This window comes from Centruroides sculpturatus, unplaced genomic scaffold, assembly GCF_000671375.1.
Source record: "Centruroides sculpturatus isolate CEXI.00-Female unplaced genomic scaffold, Cexi_2.0 scaffold2, whole genome shotgun sequence".
NCBI classification, from domain to species: Eukaryota; Metazoa; Arthropoda; class Arachnida; order Scorpiones; family Buthidae; genus Centruroides; species Centruroides sculpturatus.
Genome location: NW_019384369.1, coordinates 2064871 through 2079407, shown reverse-complemented (window position 1 = coordinate 2079407; position 14537 = coordinate 2064871). Strand labels below are relative to the sequence as shown.

Genomic DNA, 14537 nt, shown 5'->3' with positions numbered 1-14537 from the left:
CATAGTATCTTTTACATATTGTGAACTATCATGTTAAATCATTAATTTTACAACTAAAAAATAACAAATACTGTTTATTATTTCTTTGTAAAGTATATTAATTTAGATATTACTAAACCATGAATCTTTTGTAATGTTAATTCCGTGTTAGAATGGTAACACATTTTTTGTATCTTGCAGAGTTCTGGAGCCTTTCTGTAGGCAGATATTTGGCAGTCATGGACTTATTGTGTGAGACAAGCAAGGGGTCAGGGGTTAATCCCTCCTGACCACTTAATCTGATGGGTTGGTAAAATCCAGTCTCGAGTTGTTGGATGGCTAGGAGGGCAAAAAGTGAGTGGGGAGTGCGTCAGTAAGCTAGCAGGCATCCTTTCAACGACAGGAGACAGGTTTAACAAATAAACAAAACATTTATTGAATAACTAAATCTAAGTTACAGGAGGCGAAAATAATACTCAAGTTAAATACGGTTAAATGCAAGTAATACAAAGGGCAGCTGTTAGCTACGTCTAATCCTGCTTCTGGGGAGAGAGTGTTCGCAGAGTGCTAACATACAGTACGTCTATGCAAGAATGGACGGTATAGACTGAAGTATGGCGGATGCCGACAGTATGAAAGAGTCTGCAGCCGCTGAATGTCTTCTCTGACGGGATCCAAGTCCTTTTGCATGGAGATTGATTGGCACAAGTACAGAAATAACTTCCTTGGGTTGATCTGCCTTGACCTTTTATTTGATTGTTGTGGGAAAGGAGTCACATGATCATCACATGTTGACAATAACAATGCATTCTTGACACCTATGTGTCAACTTTCTCATCTAATTGTTATAACAAATGGTGACTTATGATATAATTCTCACTAAGAGCATTTTTTCTATCGGAGTTGTTTACATTTCCTTTTTTCCCCAACAACTGTGTAAAATTTGTGGATTTCATAATTGTAAACTATTTAGAGTCTCCAGATATTGACTATGAGTTTGGCTTGCATTTGATTAGTTGAAGAAAGTTGAGAATCAGAAACTATTTACAAAGTATTTCTGTTAAGGTATGTGAAAAATGTTTTATTTATACCTAATATAGGTATGTACTGTACTTGCTATAGTATTAATAAAATACCTTACTTCCAATCAAATGTATTATTATTTATTGTGTACGAACCTCTATATCTTGTAACCTATTTTCTCCTTCCTGTGAGATTTGAGATAGGTTCAATTGTACATCATTTAAAACAGTGGTTCCTAAAGTGTACACTACTGCCCTATGGGCAATGAGTAAATTTAGGGGAGCAAAAAGAAAGGAAAGTGGGGGGTGCTGGAGGCAGGGACCTGACCGAATGGTGACTGTAAGTGAGGGTTCAGATCACTGACAACTTTTCCCTTTCCTCTGTTAAAATGGGTAAGAAGAAACATTGCATTTAATGGTTTCCAGATGTTGAGAACGATGTACGGTAAGGAAACAAAGTGTGAGGAGAAAAGCTTTGCTATGAATATTTCCAACCAATTCTCACACAAGGGAAAACGGTTGGATGTTGGGTATAAGTTTTAGGAACCAAGGTGATGGTGGCTCAAAAAAGTTTAGGAATCACTGATTTAAAACATCAACATTTATATAAGCATTTTATAAAATTATATAATTATTAAACAACAGCACACAACACTGGGATGTATTAAAATACTCTATAAACCCATAATCGGTGGGTGACGCAAAAAACAAAAGAGAAAGTTTACCACTAATATTTTCAAACTCCCCTGAGTTCTTCAGGTGTTAAATATCAAGATCTGCTAGCCATACGAATGCGCATGTGCAACATAACAAATATTTCTCAAGTGTCGGATTTGAACGATTCTTCAAATTTTCATAATTCAAATGTTTTATGTTCCATCAGAAATTCCATTTAACACCTGAATAAGAACTCAGGGGAGTTTGAAAATGTTAGTGGTAAACTTTCCCTTTTGTTTTTTCCATCACACACCATCATTGGTTCATAGAGTATGTTTTTTTTTAATTTAATTGTTATTAGTTTTAATTGTATGTAATTATAGTCTGCATAACTGTGTAATCTTAAATAAAGGAAACTTGTATAATTTTGTGTAGAAGCATATATTTTATTATATATTTCTTTAATTATTTTATAATAATTATTTTTATAAAGTAGTTGTTGAATCAGAAAATATTTTAAAAATACGTTTTATAAACATAATTTATATTTATTTATAAGCATGTTGAGTCAGAGAATATCTTTAAAGTCCTCTGACTCAATATAAAAAATACCTTAAAACAATATTTATGTTATGAGTCAGAAGAAAATTTTACTGACAATTAGCATTAATATGAGTCACTAGGGAAACATTAGTTAGTTTGCTTTATCGAAAATTCATATTAACGATTTTCAGGATCATGGTTCTATAATTTACAAAATTAAGGATTAATAGGCAATCAAATCTCTAAATTATAATATTTTGAATTAATTTACTAAATAAAGTTAAATAAAATTANTAAATTCGAATACAGTTAATAAAATGAAATATATATATATGTTTTTCTAGCTTTTGCCATTAAATATTTCCCGAATCTACAAGTATAATCGTCTTCTTACATCCCGAATTAGGTTCGATTGTAATAGACATTTTCAAAAGGTTACTTACGAAAGACGTAATAAAATTAAATAAATTAATGATCTAAAAACCGCTAAGACTATAATCTTCCTCGTACTGCTTCTACAAGATTGAGATTGATATGGTCGCTTTATACTCTTCCAACATTTGAGACACTTACTCCTCAAGAACAACAATGCTGAACAAAATACAGCCTTAGCCATTCAGGAACTGCTCTACTTAGCACCACAACACAATTACTTTCAGCTTAGCAACAGTGCTATCTGCAAGAATGGGGTACTCATAGGTTCACCATTATTGGCCATCTTAGCAGAGTTCATTATGTGAGATATAGAGAACAAGATCTTTGCTGCATCTGTTACGACTCATTATCCTGTCTCTATATATAGTATGTGGACAGTGCCCTATTAACCTTGAGGGTCCCTCGTCAAGAGTTAGAATTACTTGTACAACATTTATCATCTTGCCATCTCTCAATATCTTCTATTATAAAATGTGACTGTAGCAATAACTGCTGTCCTTTTTTTATCTGCTTATACATAGAACCCTCATGAGCTTCAGTTTTGAAATGTATCATAAATTTGATTTGCTTTTCATGATCATTCTGTTAACTTCTTTCAACTTCCACAATACATAAACATGTTCATCAGAGCAACTCCTGTACCCCTCCACACAACAATTTGTCGATAAAGAACTAGAGATTGTTAGCATTGCACTTAGGAAGACAGGTTATACATTAGAAAAATTCAACCAGAACAAAGCAAGGGTTATGAAAGCATTATTCACAGATTCCTCCTAGTGGTTAAGACTGATAACATAAGTACAGTATATGGGTATCCATCCCTTTCCTTGGGTATGTCACATTCCTCCTTGCCTGTCTCTTTAAAAAGCATGATTTCTTTCTTTCCATTAAACCCTACCTTGCATCATGGAGGATTGTTATGCAGTAACAGGGCTTGCTATACCATGCTTGATAGATGAAAGATCTATAAAATTCTTGCCCAACAGTAGCTGAGTGGATAAAACTACTGACAGCTGATAATGGGTTTGCACCTCATCAACTTTCTATCTTTGGAGTTTTCTGTTTTGTTCATGATTATAAAACATAATTAGGGACCAGTCTTCCATAGAAAGTTATAAAAATATTATTCTTAAAAAAAGTTAAAGTTAAAATATATTTATTGACATGTCTAAAAACCCGCTTACTGTAAAACAGAAGTAAATATGTTGCATTATTTGTTCTTATAAATGACAACTAATTTAAATGTATATATGTAAAGTATGTAATTTTTAAAAGTAATATAACTTTAAACTATTATAAAGTTATATTATTGTTTTAAAATTTAATTTGTAAATATTAGAATCCCTTTTGGATAGAATTTTACTTATGGAGCACTATGGCGTACTTCCAAAATCTTGACATGAGTCTTAGAATAGTTATAATAGATGTTGCAATAGTCTAAAATTATTACGACATGTATTCTGGTATGTAGATTACGTTCAAATCATTTCACATTTTAAGTAGTGTAGTTTTTGGCCTTGTTTTTAAAATAGTTGTTTTGTTTTTGTGTGTTTCAACACATGGGTTTATATTTGCATTTTTTTTTTATCATCATAGAGGCTTTTGAAAATGTTAAACAGTTTTCTTGGAAACAATGCACTTCTTGCATTTTTCCAAAATTTCTTAAAATTGATGTTTATAAGAAAATTTTGTCTGACATTAAGTTGGGATTGCAACCTCTGCATGCAGTTTGTGAGAAGTGTAAAGGTCAATGAAAATTAATGTTTTAGAAGGAATGTGATTTCATTGCCATATATGCAAGTTAAATACCTCACCATTCCATGGTATGTTTACAGGCAAGTTTGGAAAAATTTCTTTGGGGCTATTTTGTCGTTTGTCTTGCATCTAATTTGCATAGTCTATATGTTGACTGCTGCACGTTCAGTGATGGGTGTGATGTGTCAAATAGCTGTGGACTGGGTAAGTTTTATATGGCACGTAATAATGGTTTCTTGTTTAATTTAACTATAATGAAAATCAGTGGTCCTGGAAAGGTTGCTGAAATTGATGAGACCATTGTGAACAAACGGAAGAATGAAAATGGGCTATTGTTGAGAGGTACCAGGTGGATTGTTGGAAAAATTTGCCACAAAGATAATTTGCGTTTCTTGTATAAAGTAAATGACAGGTCAAAATCCAGTCTGCAGTGGATTATTAGCAACCTCAAAACGTTCTCCTGCATTTACAAATGCAGGAGAACATCCTTGTACACAGGAGCGGGTTGTGTCCAATGTGGAAAGAGCCAGAAACTGCTCCTTTGGCCGTGAAAGTTACCCCCAAGAAACATGAACATTGTAAGAGGAAGGCTGTCAACAAAGTGTTAAGAAAACATAAAAAATTCCTATCAGCCAAGCCCTGCTCATTCAATTCTTTATTAAAAAAAATTAGAAATATGTTAACAATGAGTGAAATTTGTTTTATTTGAATGCTGGTGTAGTTAGTAGCAGAACTAGTTGCCATAGGGCATCATAAGTGAAACTCTACCCACTTTTGTTTATATGTAAGATTTGAGTTATCAATGTAAGGTTCTGGCACATGTAAAACAGGTATTGGCAATGTTTTTCTACATAAGGGCCATATTTAAAACTTTTGAACTGATGCAGGCTGCACATAAGAGAGAGAGGGGAAAACAAAGTGCAGGTAAATCATAATTATTTATTTATATACAATTATAAATTAACCTGGGTACTGTACACTTAATATGACTAATGTGAATGTAATATATCTAAAATATTAAGTTGAATATTAGTCACCACTAGTTTTAAATTATTTCTGAGATGCCAGTCTGTTAGCCAGCTTCTTGTTTCACTTTTTACTAAATTCATTGCAGCAAAAAACTGTTCACATACATAAGTTGTAGAAAATAACAATTGAATTTTTTTGCTGCATACTTCCTTATGTTGGAAAATGCATTTTCTTTCATAAAAGTTTTATAAAAATCTAACGGATTTCTTCTTCAAAAGTATCTTTCAAATCAAAATTACTTCGCAAGTCTATTATTTCAAAATGGTGGCATAAAAATCCGTATTTTGTTTTTTCAGCTAACGAATAATATAATATAAATTAATAGTATATAATTTGCAAAGAAACCAAAACATTAAATGCAATGATAGAAAATGTTTTTGAAACTTTAACACTCTACACAAGTGTCAGTGAAATCAGGTTAAAACTGGACGTGTACAAAGCAGGCGAATGCTTGATATTTAGTATGACTACAGACTGTTCGTCGTTGGTATTTTAATTTTTTATTTTGTTTCATATACATTTTTTGAAATATTTTGTACAACATGGGTTGCACAAAGATCTAATAAGGGCCACATGAGAGTCAGGACTGTGGGTTGTCCATCCCTGATGTAAAATGTTTGCAATATGATGTTTTTTTGCAGTTACTAGATTTAAGCTTTCTCTCCACAAAAACTTAAATAAAACCAATTTTTTGAAACTTATAAACTTTCTTGATGCTTTGTTTTAGTTTTCACACAAGTGCACTCAAGGGAGAAATTGAAGGGAACATCAACAACAGTAAATATGGCTTCCACTACATGGTACAGATAGCTTAAACATATTCATTTTGAAGGATTTAAAGCTTTATAGTGTTGCTTTTTAAATGCACATATCATGCAGGAGAAACGGAGACAAACAGGAAAGAATTTAGGCTTTATTGTTATCAGCAACATGAAAAAGCATTTCGGGTGTTCTTCTGTTCATATCTCCTAGTTGTACTTAATATCATAAAAACACCAAAGTACCACATTACAAAAGATCATCTTACTAATTATCATTACACAATTGCTCTTTACATTTACTTGTATTGTCGACTTTTTTAGTTGTACTGTTAACACAATTTTTCTTTGAATATATATTATAATCTGAATTCAAAAAATATTTCTTACTTAAAATAATATCCTAACACAATTTATCTGAAAGTGAGGGAAGGAAATCAACAACAAGGAACTTACAATAAAATTTTACAACATTTTACACATTTAAGACAGATAAAAACTTCCTCTCATCCACGTATGGTTGATTCCTTGAAGTAAAACGAGGGGTTACAATAATTTAATATTAGCCTATAGAATTCTATGAGAAATTTAAATTTAATAGAATGCATTTATTCTCCCACATAGTAGAATGCCAGAACACAATTACATTATAATTTATATATTAGATTTTTGTTTAACATTATATAACATTATATTTTTACCATTAGGAACATAATTATTTTTATTTATTGCCTTATATACTATATTGTTTAAGATTGGGGCTAATAATGTATTAAACTGATTGAATAGTTTTTAGACTTTTTCATATATCTTTTAACCATTTTAAAATAATTTTATAAGGGTAATTATTTAAAAGGAATGTTTGACATATGTTTTGTGTTTGTGTATTTTGATCTTATGTGTTTGTTGTTCTAGTTTTAATTTTATTCAAGTATATATTAAATATATTCTTTTTCATATGTAATTGGTTGAGTAATAATTCATTATTGAATAACGTAGTGCTTGGAAATAGTGCTTTCTTTACCCTATTGAGCACATAAAAAAAAAAAATTAGTTATTTCTATTGAATGCATTAGTTTAATTAAATTTATCTGAGATGTAAAAGCTGTCAAATGCATCTTTGCTGTCAAAATATGTAATGTAATATGTCAATTTACATGAGTAAAATGTAAATTACTCATGTAAATTAAATAAATTTAACATTAAGAGAAAGTATTTTTTGATATAACAACATTTAATTGGAATAATTTGGTAAAATATTGTAATCATTGATTTACCTCACACTTTGACAGAGAAAAAGTATGTCCAAGATGAAGTCTTCCATTCATATATGGATAGGGAAAAGTAACAAAATAACTTTCTGGCATTGGATTAGAATGAGGATGAGGAGCATCTTCCTCAAAAATATGTGCTTCATCCCATTTTAGTTGTACTCTTCTCTCAATATCCTGTAAAGCTCTAACTTTAAAAGTTCCTTTCCTCTCAACTGCTGTCTATAAAATAAATATTACATTATTTGAAGAAGTGTTTTAAGTGATTCATTTTATTATATTCTTACCATCACTGATCAATTCAGTATAAAAGAAAAACAACTTCGATCAACAAAACACGTGGCTTACAAATACGATTAATTCCTCTATTCGTCGCTAGGGTCAGGATTTACATGATGCAATACTCAATCATTAGTATTTAAAATTATTTATTTATTTTATTCATTATTATTCCATAACTACTATTTATTATTATTATTATTATAAATATTTTATGTATAAATATAATAAATTTGTATATTAAATTTTAATATACCAGTAATATATATATATATATATTATTTGAATACAGTGTCATTTATACATGTCACTTTTTGTCATAAAAAAGATACTGATATGGTCGAAAGGATTCAATAAAGTCTTTTATTTCATTTATTTTTCGTTTCTTGGAGACCGTCACAATTGTAGCGATAACAGACAATACCGCTATTATTAGAATAAAACAGGGCGGTGGAGTCGGAGTCGGAGTCGTGGAGTTTTGGTGTTTTGGCCTGAGTCGGAGTCGGAGTCGTCAAAAAATCCGCCGACTCCGACTCCCTTTTTACTTACCAACTTGTTATGTATATGAAACAGAGTCGGAGTCGGAGTCGGAGTCGGATGGTAAGGAAAAGTCGGAGTCGGAGTCGGAAACGGTAGATTTTTACGTCACTCCACAGCCCTGGAATTAAAATCCATATGTTTACTTTGACGTCACAAAAAAGACTTCTCTTTATTGGCGGAATTTTGGCATAAAACGTAGACATGCTCAGTTATTTTTTTAGCCAAAATTTCAAAAAAATTTACGCTTTTTGTTTTATGCTAGATTTTACGCCGAATTTTACGCATATGTGTTCCTGGTCTAAGCTTTCATTTTCTCCCTCTCCGCGGTAGGAAAAGTTTCGAAAATTCCCTTTTTAGTGTACATTCTCATGACGTACCGTGTGTACTAAATTTCAACTTTTAACTTCTATTATCAATCCATCTCGATTATAAGATTATTATTTTTGTTAAATTTTTCGTCAATAGACGGCGCTACGTGTAAACCAACAAATCGAATGGAGATAGAAATTGATTGATTTATAATAATTCAATAAATATTTTGAGGTCGAACGTATGACATCATCTAAGTTAAGGACACGTAAAAAGACGAGTTTCGTAGCAATTGGTCAAACAGCCTTGGCGTGTATAGCGAACAAACATCCAAACAAACAAACAAACAAAAAACATTCTCATATGTACATAGATTAACAAATAAATAATAAAAGATAATATAATAAATAAAATAAAACAAAATACATAAAAATGCATCCAAGTATAAGGTCAGGTGCTGGCTAAGAGTTTTTATATACTGTACAGTATTTTTTTTTTATGTAGAATTTCCAAGCAGAAGCAAGTCCATCTCATCTCTAGCATTAATACAACCATCCTTTAATTTACTTTAATAGATTTTAATTTTTTCTTCGTGCAATGCTAATGATGGAAAAGGCATGGCCTGAGCATAGTCATTTTATTCCATTTAACTACAGAGTCCTCTGTTTGTGTCATACTTTGATTGTGTTGCAGTGTTCTTTATTAATGTCACATTTGTTCTCCTTAAGTCTGATAGCTAAATTCCTTCTTTTGACCTCAATATAGTCTTTCTTAAATATTAAGTTATTTAAAAATACGTTCAAATTCGGTTACATCTAAAGATGGCGTATATCGTATTTGGTCGAAAACGTTAGTGTTTTAATTAAACATATCTTAATAACTTATTTGGGAGCTGACCACCTCTTTTATGGGCCTATTGAAGGTTTTATTTAAAAATATTGAGTATGGTAAAATTTTAAAATGCGTTATTACTGTATTTTATAAATACACACAAGATTCCAATTAACATATTTGTTACGCATTCTAAATACAGTGGTGCCTCGTACTTCGAATTTAATTCATTCCGGAAGCGTTGGCATTACGAGGTACCACTGGGCATGTTTTTATTATTAATAATTCTGCATCTTGCCCATACATTAATATTATTTAACATATTTGTATATTGCATAAACAGTTGTAATTCATATGTTAAACTTTATCACACAGTAATCAAATACTAAAAATTATTTTTTACGCTTTGGTTGTAATAAAGACTCTACTACTTAAAATTTGCAATTTTTCTTTATCTGTGCGTTTTCCCACGTTTATATGGGGTAAGCATTTTTATCTTTAATCCGTCTTCTCCACTTCTCTCTATTCAGGACACTCTCTCTCCTCAATCTCAGCTCATGTCTTCTCCGATTCCTCCTCCCTATCACTTTCAAGTTCCCAATCTTCTTGAACATAGTCCTCAATTCTATTCACATGTCTAAATCATTTTAATCTACTCGTACTTTCCTCCATTTTCTTGCTTATGAGACTTGTCTTGACTGTTCTTCTTAAAAAATCATTCATTATCCTAAGATTTCCTTCTCTTGTCTATCCTGCAATCCTTAAGATTGCAAGCCAATGTTGAGTTTCGTATAAACTTGGATTGTTTCATTGCAGTTGACATTTGTACCATTCATGATATCGTGAATTCCCTTTAAGCTATTGAACGTATTATACAATGCACGGACCGTCTGAAAGTAGAAATAATAAAACAAAGAGCTGTATTATGATATAAATTTATGGGTATAAAAGAAGCTGGGAGATCCGAGCAAGCATCAAATGGAATTTTGATATAGGGAATAATTACACATTACAGAAAATGTCTGGTCCAGTCTCTCACCATCCGGCCGAATTGATAATGGGTAGGATTAAAATGATTTTTTCAATTTTCACAATAAATAAAATAAAACGTTAATAGCGAAAACTTATTGTGCTATAATATGGCTACCTAATTAGTAAGATACTACGTAATTTCGATGGTTGCAACCATTTCATGTAAAATACAGGATGATTGATTAGATCTATTTTTGTGAAAATAATAATAACATCATTGTGTGAATTATGCTGACCATAGAAAGAATCATCGATATGATTTGCGCATGCTTGACAGAATTAACATATACGAAAGTACCATTAGAATCCTCTTGTCCTCATGCCTTCGAAAGATCATGACACATTACTTTGAGGGTACGATAGTCTTCCTTCTCCTCCAATTTGTGCAACATCTGAACAAGCTACACAGATTGCATGAATTTGTAACGGAGGACCTTAACACACTGTGTTGGTTGTGGCACAGTGAGCATCTGGCTTGTTTCTCTGTTTGATAACGTAGACTCTACAGTTTGAACCGCAAACAAATGATTTTGTTAAGATGTTAACAAAAATGAATCGTCATTTTATAATTAATAATTTCTATAATTAGTAAAAATAAGAATTTAATATCCTTGATTCAATTTAACACCAAATGATAGCAATCTCTATTTCTAGCAGTATCTCAGTAAGTAGCCATATTACAGCCTAATAAAGTACTGCAATATCGTTTGAATATTAACAAATATCTGGTTTGTTTCTATATGCAATTACATCTATGTAAAGATAATAATGAAATTTACATATTACTATTTACAATAACGGCTGGCGTTTCAAATGAATTAAGCTGAACATTGTAGACTAAATTACAAGTAGAACCTCGATTATCCGCCCTAATGGGGGACTGGGGTTGGTCGGATAATTGAAAAGTCGGATAACCGAAAAGTATGAAAAAATCCATTTAGTGTAGTATATTATTATATCCCATGTAATTAGTATATTAGTATATCGCTATTAACCTATTTTGCGTTGAATTTTCATCGATGTTAAGCCTAACAAAAATTTTTTAAAATAATAATCGTCGCTATTGTATCGTTAAAAATTAGAAAATTAAGCTTCGTTTAAATACTGGCTCCCTTTCATGGTCGAATGAGTGTTGCCAGCTAAAACACGTAAAAATAATATTAAAGTAGCCAAGACATAGCCAAATATTGTAGCGCCACATCACTAGCGGACATTTGAAATTTGCCGACTAGGACGGTCGGTTAACCGAGAGGTCGGTTGATCGGGGGCGGATAATCGAGGTTCTACTGTATTAAAAACAATTACCTGAATGGGAATGTCTTTTGTTATAATCAACACATCTCCGCAATTGAATCCGATGGCATTTTCACGAAAGAATTTCATGAAACAAATCAGCTACATTGGAAATTTATCTTTCAATATTTTGCTGTAAATTGAAATATAATAGCAAATACAATGATTATCAAACCTTAATTTTATGCGTTATCCGAGAAAAATTTATATTAAATTTTCGAATTTCTTGAAAGTTATCATAGATCTGAAAATATTTAAAGTTTGAATTTTAATGAAAACATTAATAATTTAATTAAATAAATAAGTTTAACTCACCGAATTAATCACGTGTGATATTACAAACGAAGCAAAAAGTACGATAAGTATCAAAATCAATGAACCGATATCGCCTAACCATTGGTTTTTTAGATTTAGAGTTTTGTAAACATTATTATAAACCAGGGTTCCAAGCATGAGCATACCAATACTATAACCTAAAGCAAACATATCTTTCCAAGTATCATTGACTTTATCAAAAAATCGACAAATTTCAGCGTGTTCGGACATAATATAATCGATCTTGTATTCGTTACTATTAACATTTGCCAAATATAGTCGTTCGGAAAGACAACCGAATACTTCTTTCGTAGAAACCAAAATTATAAATCCTATCATTGACACAGACGCCAACAGAGCTAACTCGTACACGAAGCTAATATTTAAAATAACGGCGCATACAATACCCCTGAATTTTGTAGAAGCAGCTTCGATACCTTCGGCAACGAAACCTGAAAACATTGTAGTTACTGTCGTAAATACCAGAAATAACAGGCCAGAAAATGCAAGCAGATAATTTTGAATGCGTCGTAATATTTCCTCTCTATTATTTGGTATTGTGATAGGTATTTTGTCGAATTTTCTTGTTTTCAGTACAAAATACCAATGAGTTGCTCCTAAAGACTCAATAAAATATATGATGTGAATAAAGAGGGTATAGTTACTCTTACCTATTCTGTTTTTGAGAACGCATCGAAAGAGATTTACATCGTAATCAGGGAATCGACAAAGGTTGCTATCAATTACGATACAAAAATGAACGAAAAACAATAACTGAATGCATACTGAATAAACCAGCAAAACCCTTCGCTTACGTTTGCTTACCGAACGGCATTTGCAAGGACGAACCAAGATCCCTCCTAACATATCTGTTACGGCAAAAGTTGGTCTAAAAAAGCAATAGAAGCATTTATTCTCCATTTTCTGAAGGAAATAGAATACTTTGCTCACGCAATCATTCCGAATTTAGCCAACGAGTGATCGAGGGGATAATACCACTGAAGAAATGCGCATGACGAACGTCTGAACGCGTGTAGTTGTTCGAATATTTTTTACGTGCCTATACTTGAATTGGCATTTTTGAATTTAAAATTTGAAATAAATTGAATTTGTTATGTCATAGAATGTCTTCCTGGAAGGTTCTATTTACCAAACTACTGTTTACCGATTACATTAGATATTTACATATTGAATAAAAATTCTATTTTTAGAATAATGTTGGTATGCATGTATTTAATATATTTGATGCTACGCTGTAAAATGTATTTACAGCATAGCAACTGGTATTTANAATTAAAGGTGAGTCTTAAAGTACATTTAGCAGATCTGAAATATTACAAACTGAACTCTGCCTTCCACGATCACTGCACTGACTGTAATATAGACCAAAATAATATAAAAATTTTACATAGAGAAACAGGAACACACAACAGAAATATTAAAGAAAGTGTAGGAATCATTAAAAGTAAAAACTGTATAAATAAAAACGAAATAAAGGAGTAAATAAAAAATAAATAAATAAAATCTTTACCACTTGTATCTTTTTTAATCTTTTACGTACTGTATGTATTTTTTGATATAATTTTAGTTGGCTGAAGAAAGGCATGTGACGCCCGAAACGTATATTTTAAACATGTACAACTGAACTAAATAAAGATGATAGAACGCCAACTGTTTGAATTTATTACACTTCTTTGATTCTTAAACACTATGTAGAGTCACAACACTGTTTCAGATTATCAAAGACATATTAAAGATGATAATGCTGACCCCATATAAACGTGGGAAAATGCATGGATAAAGATAACTATAACTGTTAAGTAGTAGAGTCTTTATTACAACCAAAACGTAAATTATTTTTAGTATTTGATTACTGTGTGATAAACTCAAACATATGAAATACAACTGTTTTATTTGTATGCAAAATAAAAATATTTGAAATAATAATAATGTATGGGCAAGATGTAGAGTTATTAATAATAGAAACATACCCAATGGTACGTCGTAATAGAACGATTCTGTAATGAATTAAATTCGAAGTACGAGGCACCACTGTATTTAGATTGTGTAACATATATTAGTTGGAATCTTGTGTGTATTTATAAATACAGTAATAACGGTAGTAATAATTTTAAATTTTACCATACTCAATATTTTTAAATAAAACCTTCAATAGGCCCATAAAAGAGGTAATCAGCTTTCAAATAAGCTATTAAGATATGTTTAATTAAAACACTAACGTTTCCGACGTAATACAATAGGACATCTTCAGGTGTAACCGAATTCAAACATATTTTCAAATACAGTCGACCCTTCTATAACGCGGTAGATAGGTTCCACTTTATAAGAATTTCGCGTTGTAGAAATTCCTAAATACATGAGCCAATCACAGCTCGACACGTGTGCAGTTTACGGACTATGGCTGTTTGAAAGATTTTCTTCCATAAAATTAATCGATTCNTCTATTTACCAAACTACTGTTTACCGAT

The 14537-nt window shown here is 31.4% G+C and overlaps 2 protein-coding genes across 2 annotated transcripts in view; both read right to left on the bottom strand.

The window, feature by feature from the left end:
- The window catches only part of LOC111614146 (leucine--tRNA ligase, cytoplasmic-like), a 44878-nt gene extending 37010 nt beyond the window's left edge, over positions 1-7868 (bottom strand). Inside the window, exons 1-2 of the mRNA XM_023355530.1 lie at positions 7737-7868; positions 7456-7671 (exon numbers count right to left, since the gene is read on the bottom strand). Coding sequence (XP_023211298.1) covers positions 7456-7671; positions 7737-7739 — 219 coding nt within the window. The 5' untranslated portion in view covers positions 7740-7868. The remainder of the gene's footprint in view (positions 1-7455; positions 7672-7736) is intronic.
- A 1079-nt stretch (positions 7869-8947) lies between these two features.
- On the bottom strand, positions 8948-13220 carry LOC111614138. Its single transcript, XM_023355523.1, has 4 exons — positions 12049-13220; positions 11909-11977; positions 11746-11835; positions 8948-10298 (listed from the first exon to the last, which is right to left on the bottom strand). The coding sequence occupies exons 1-4, from the start codon at positions 12967-12969 to the stop codon at positions 10170-10172; spliced, it is 1209 nt and encodes a 402-aa protein (XP_023211291.1). The 5' UTR covers positions 12970-13220; the 3' UTR covers positions 8948-10169.
- Between the last annotated feature and the right edge of the window lie 1317 nt (positions 13221-14537).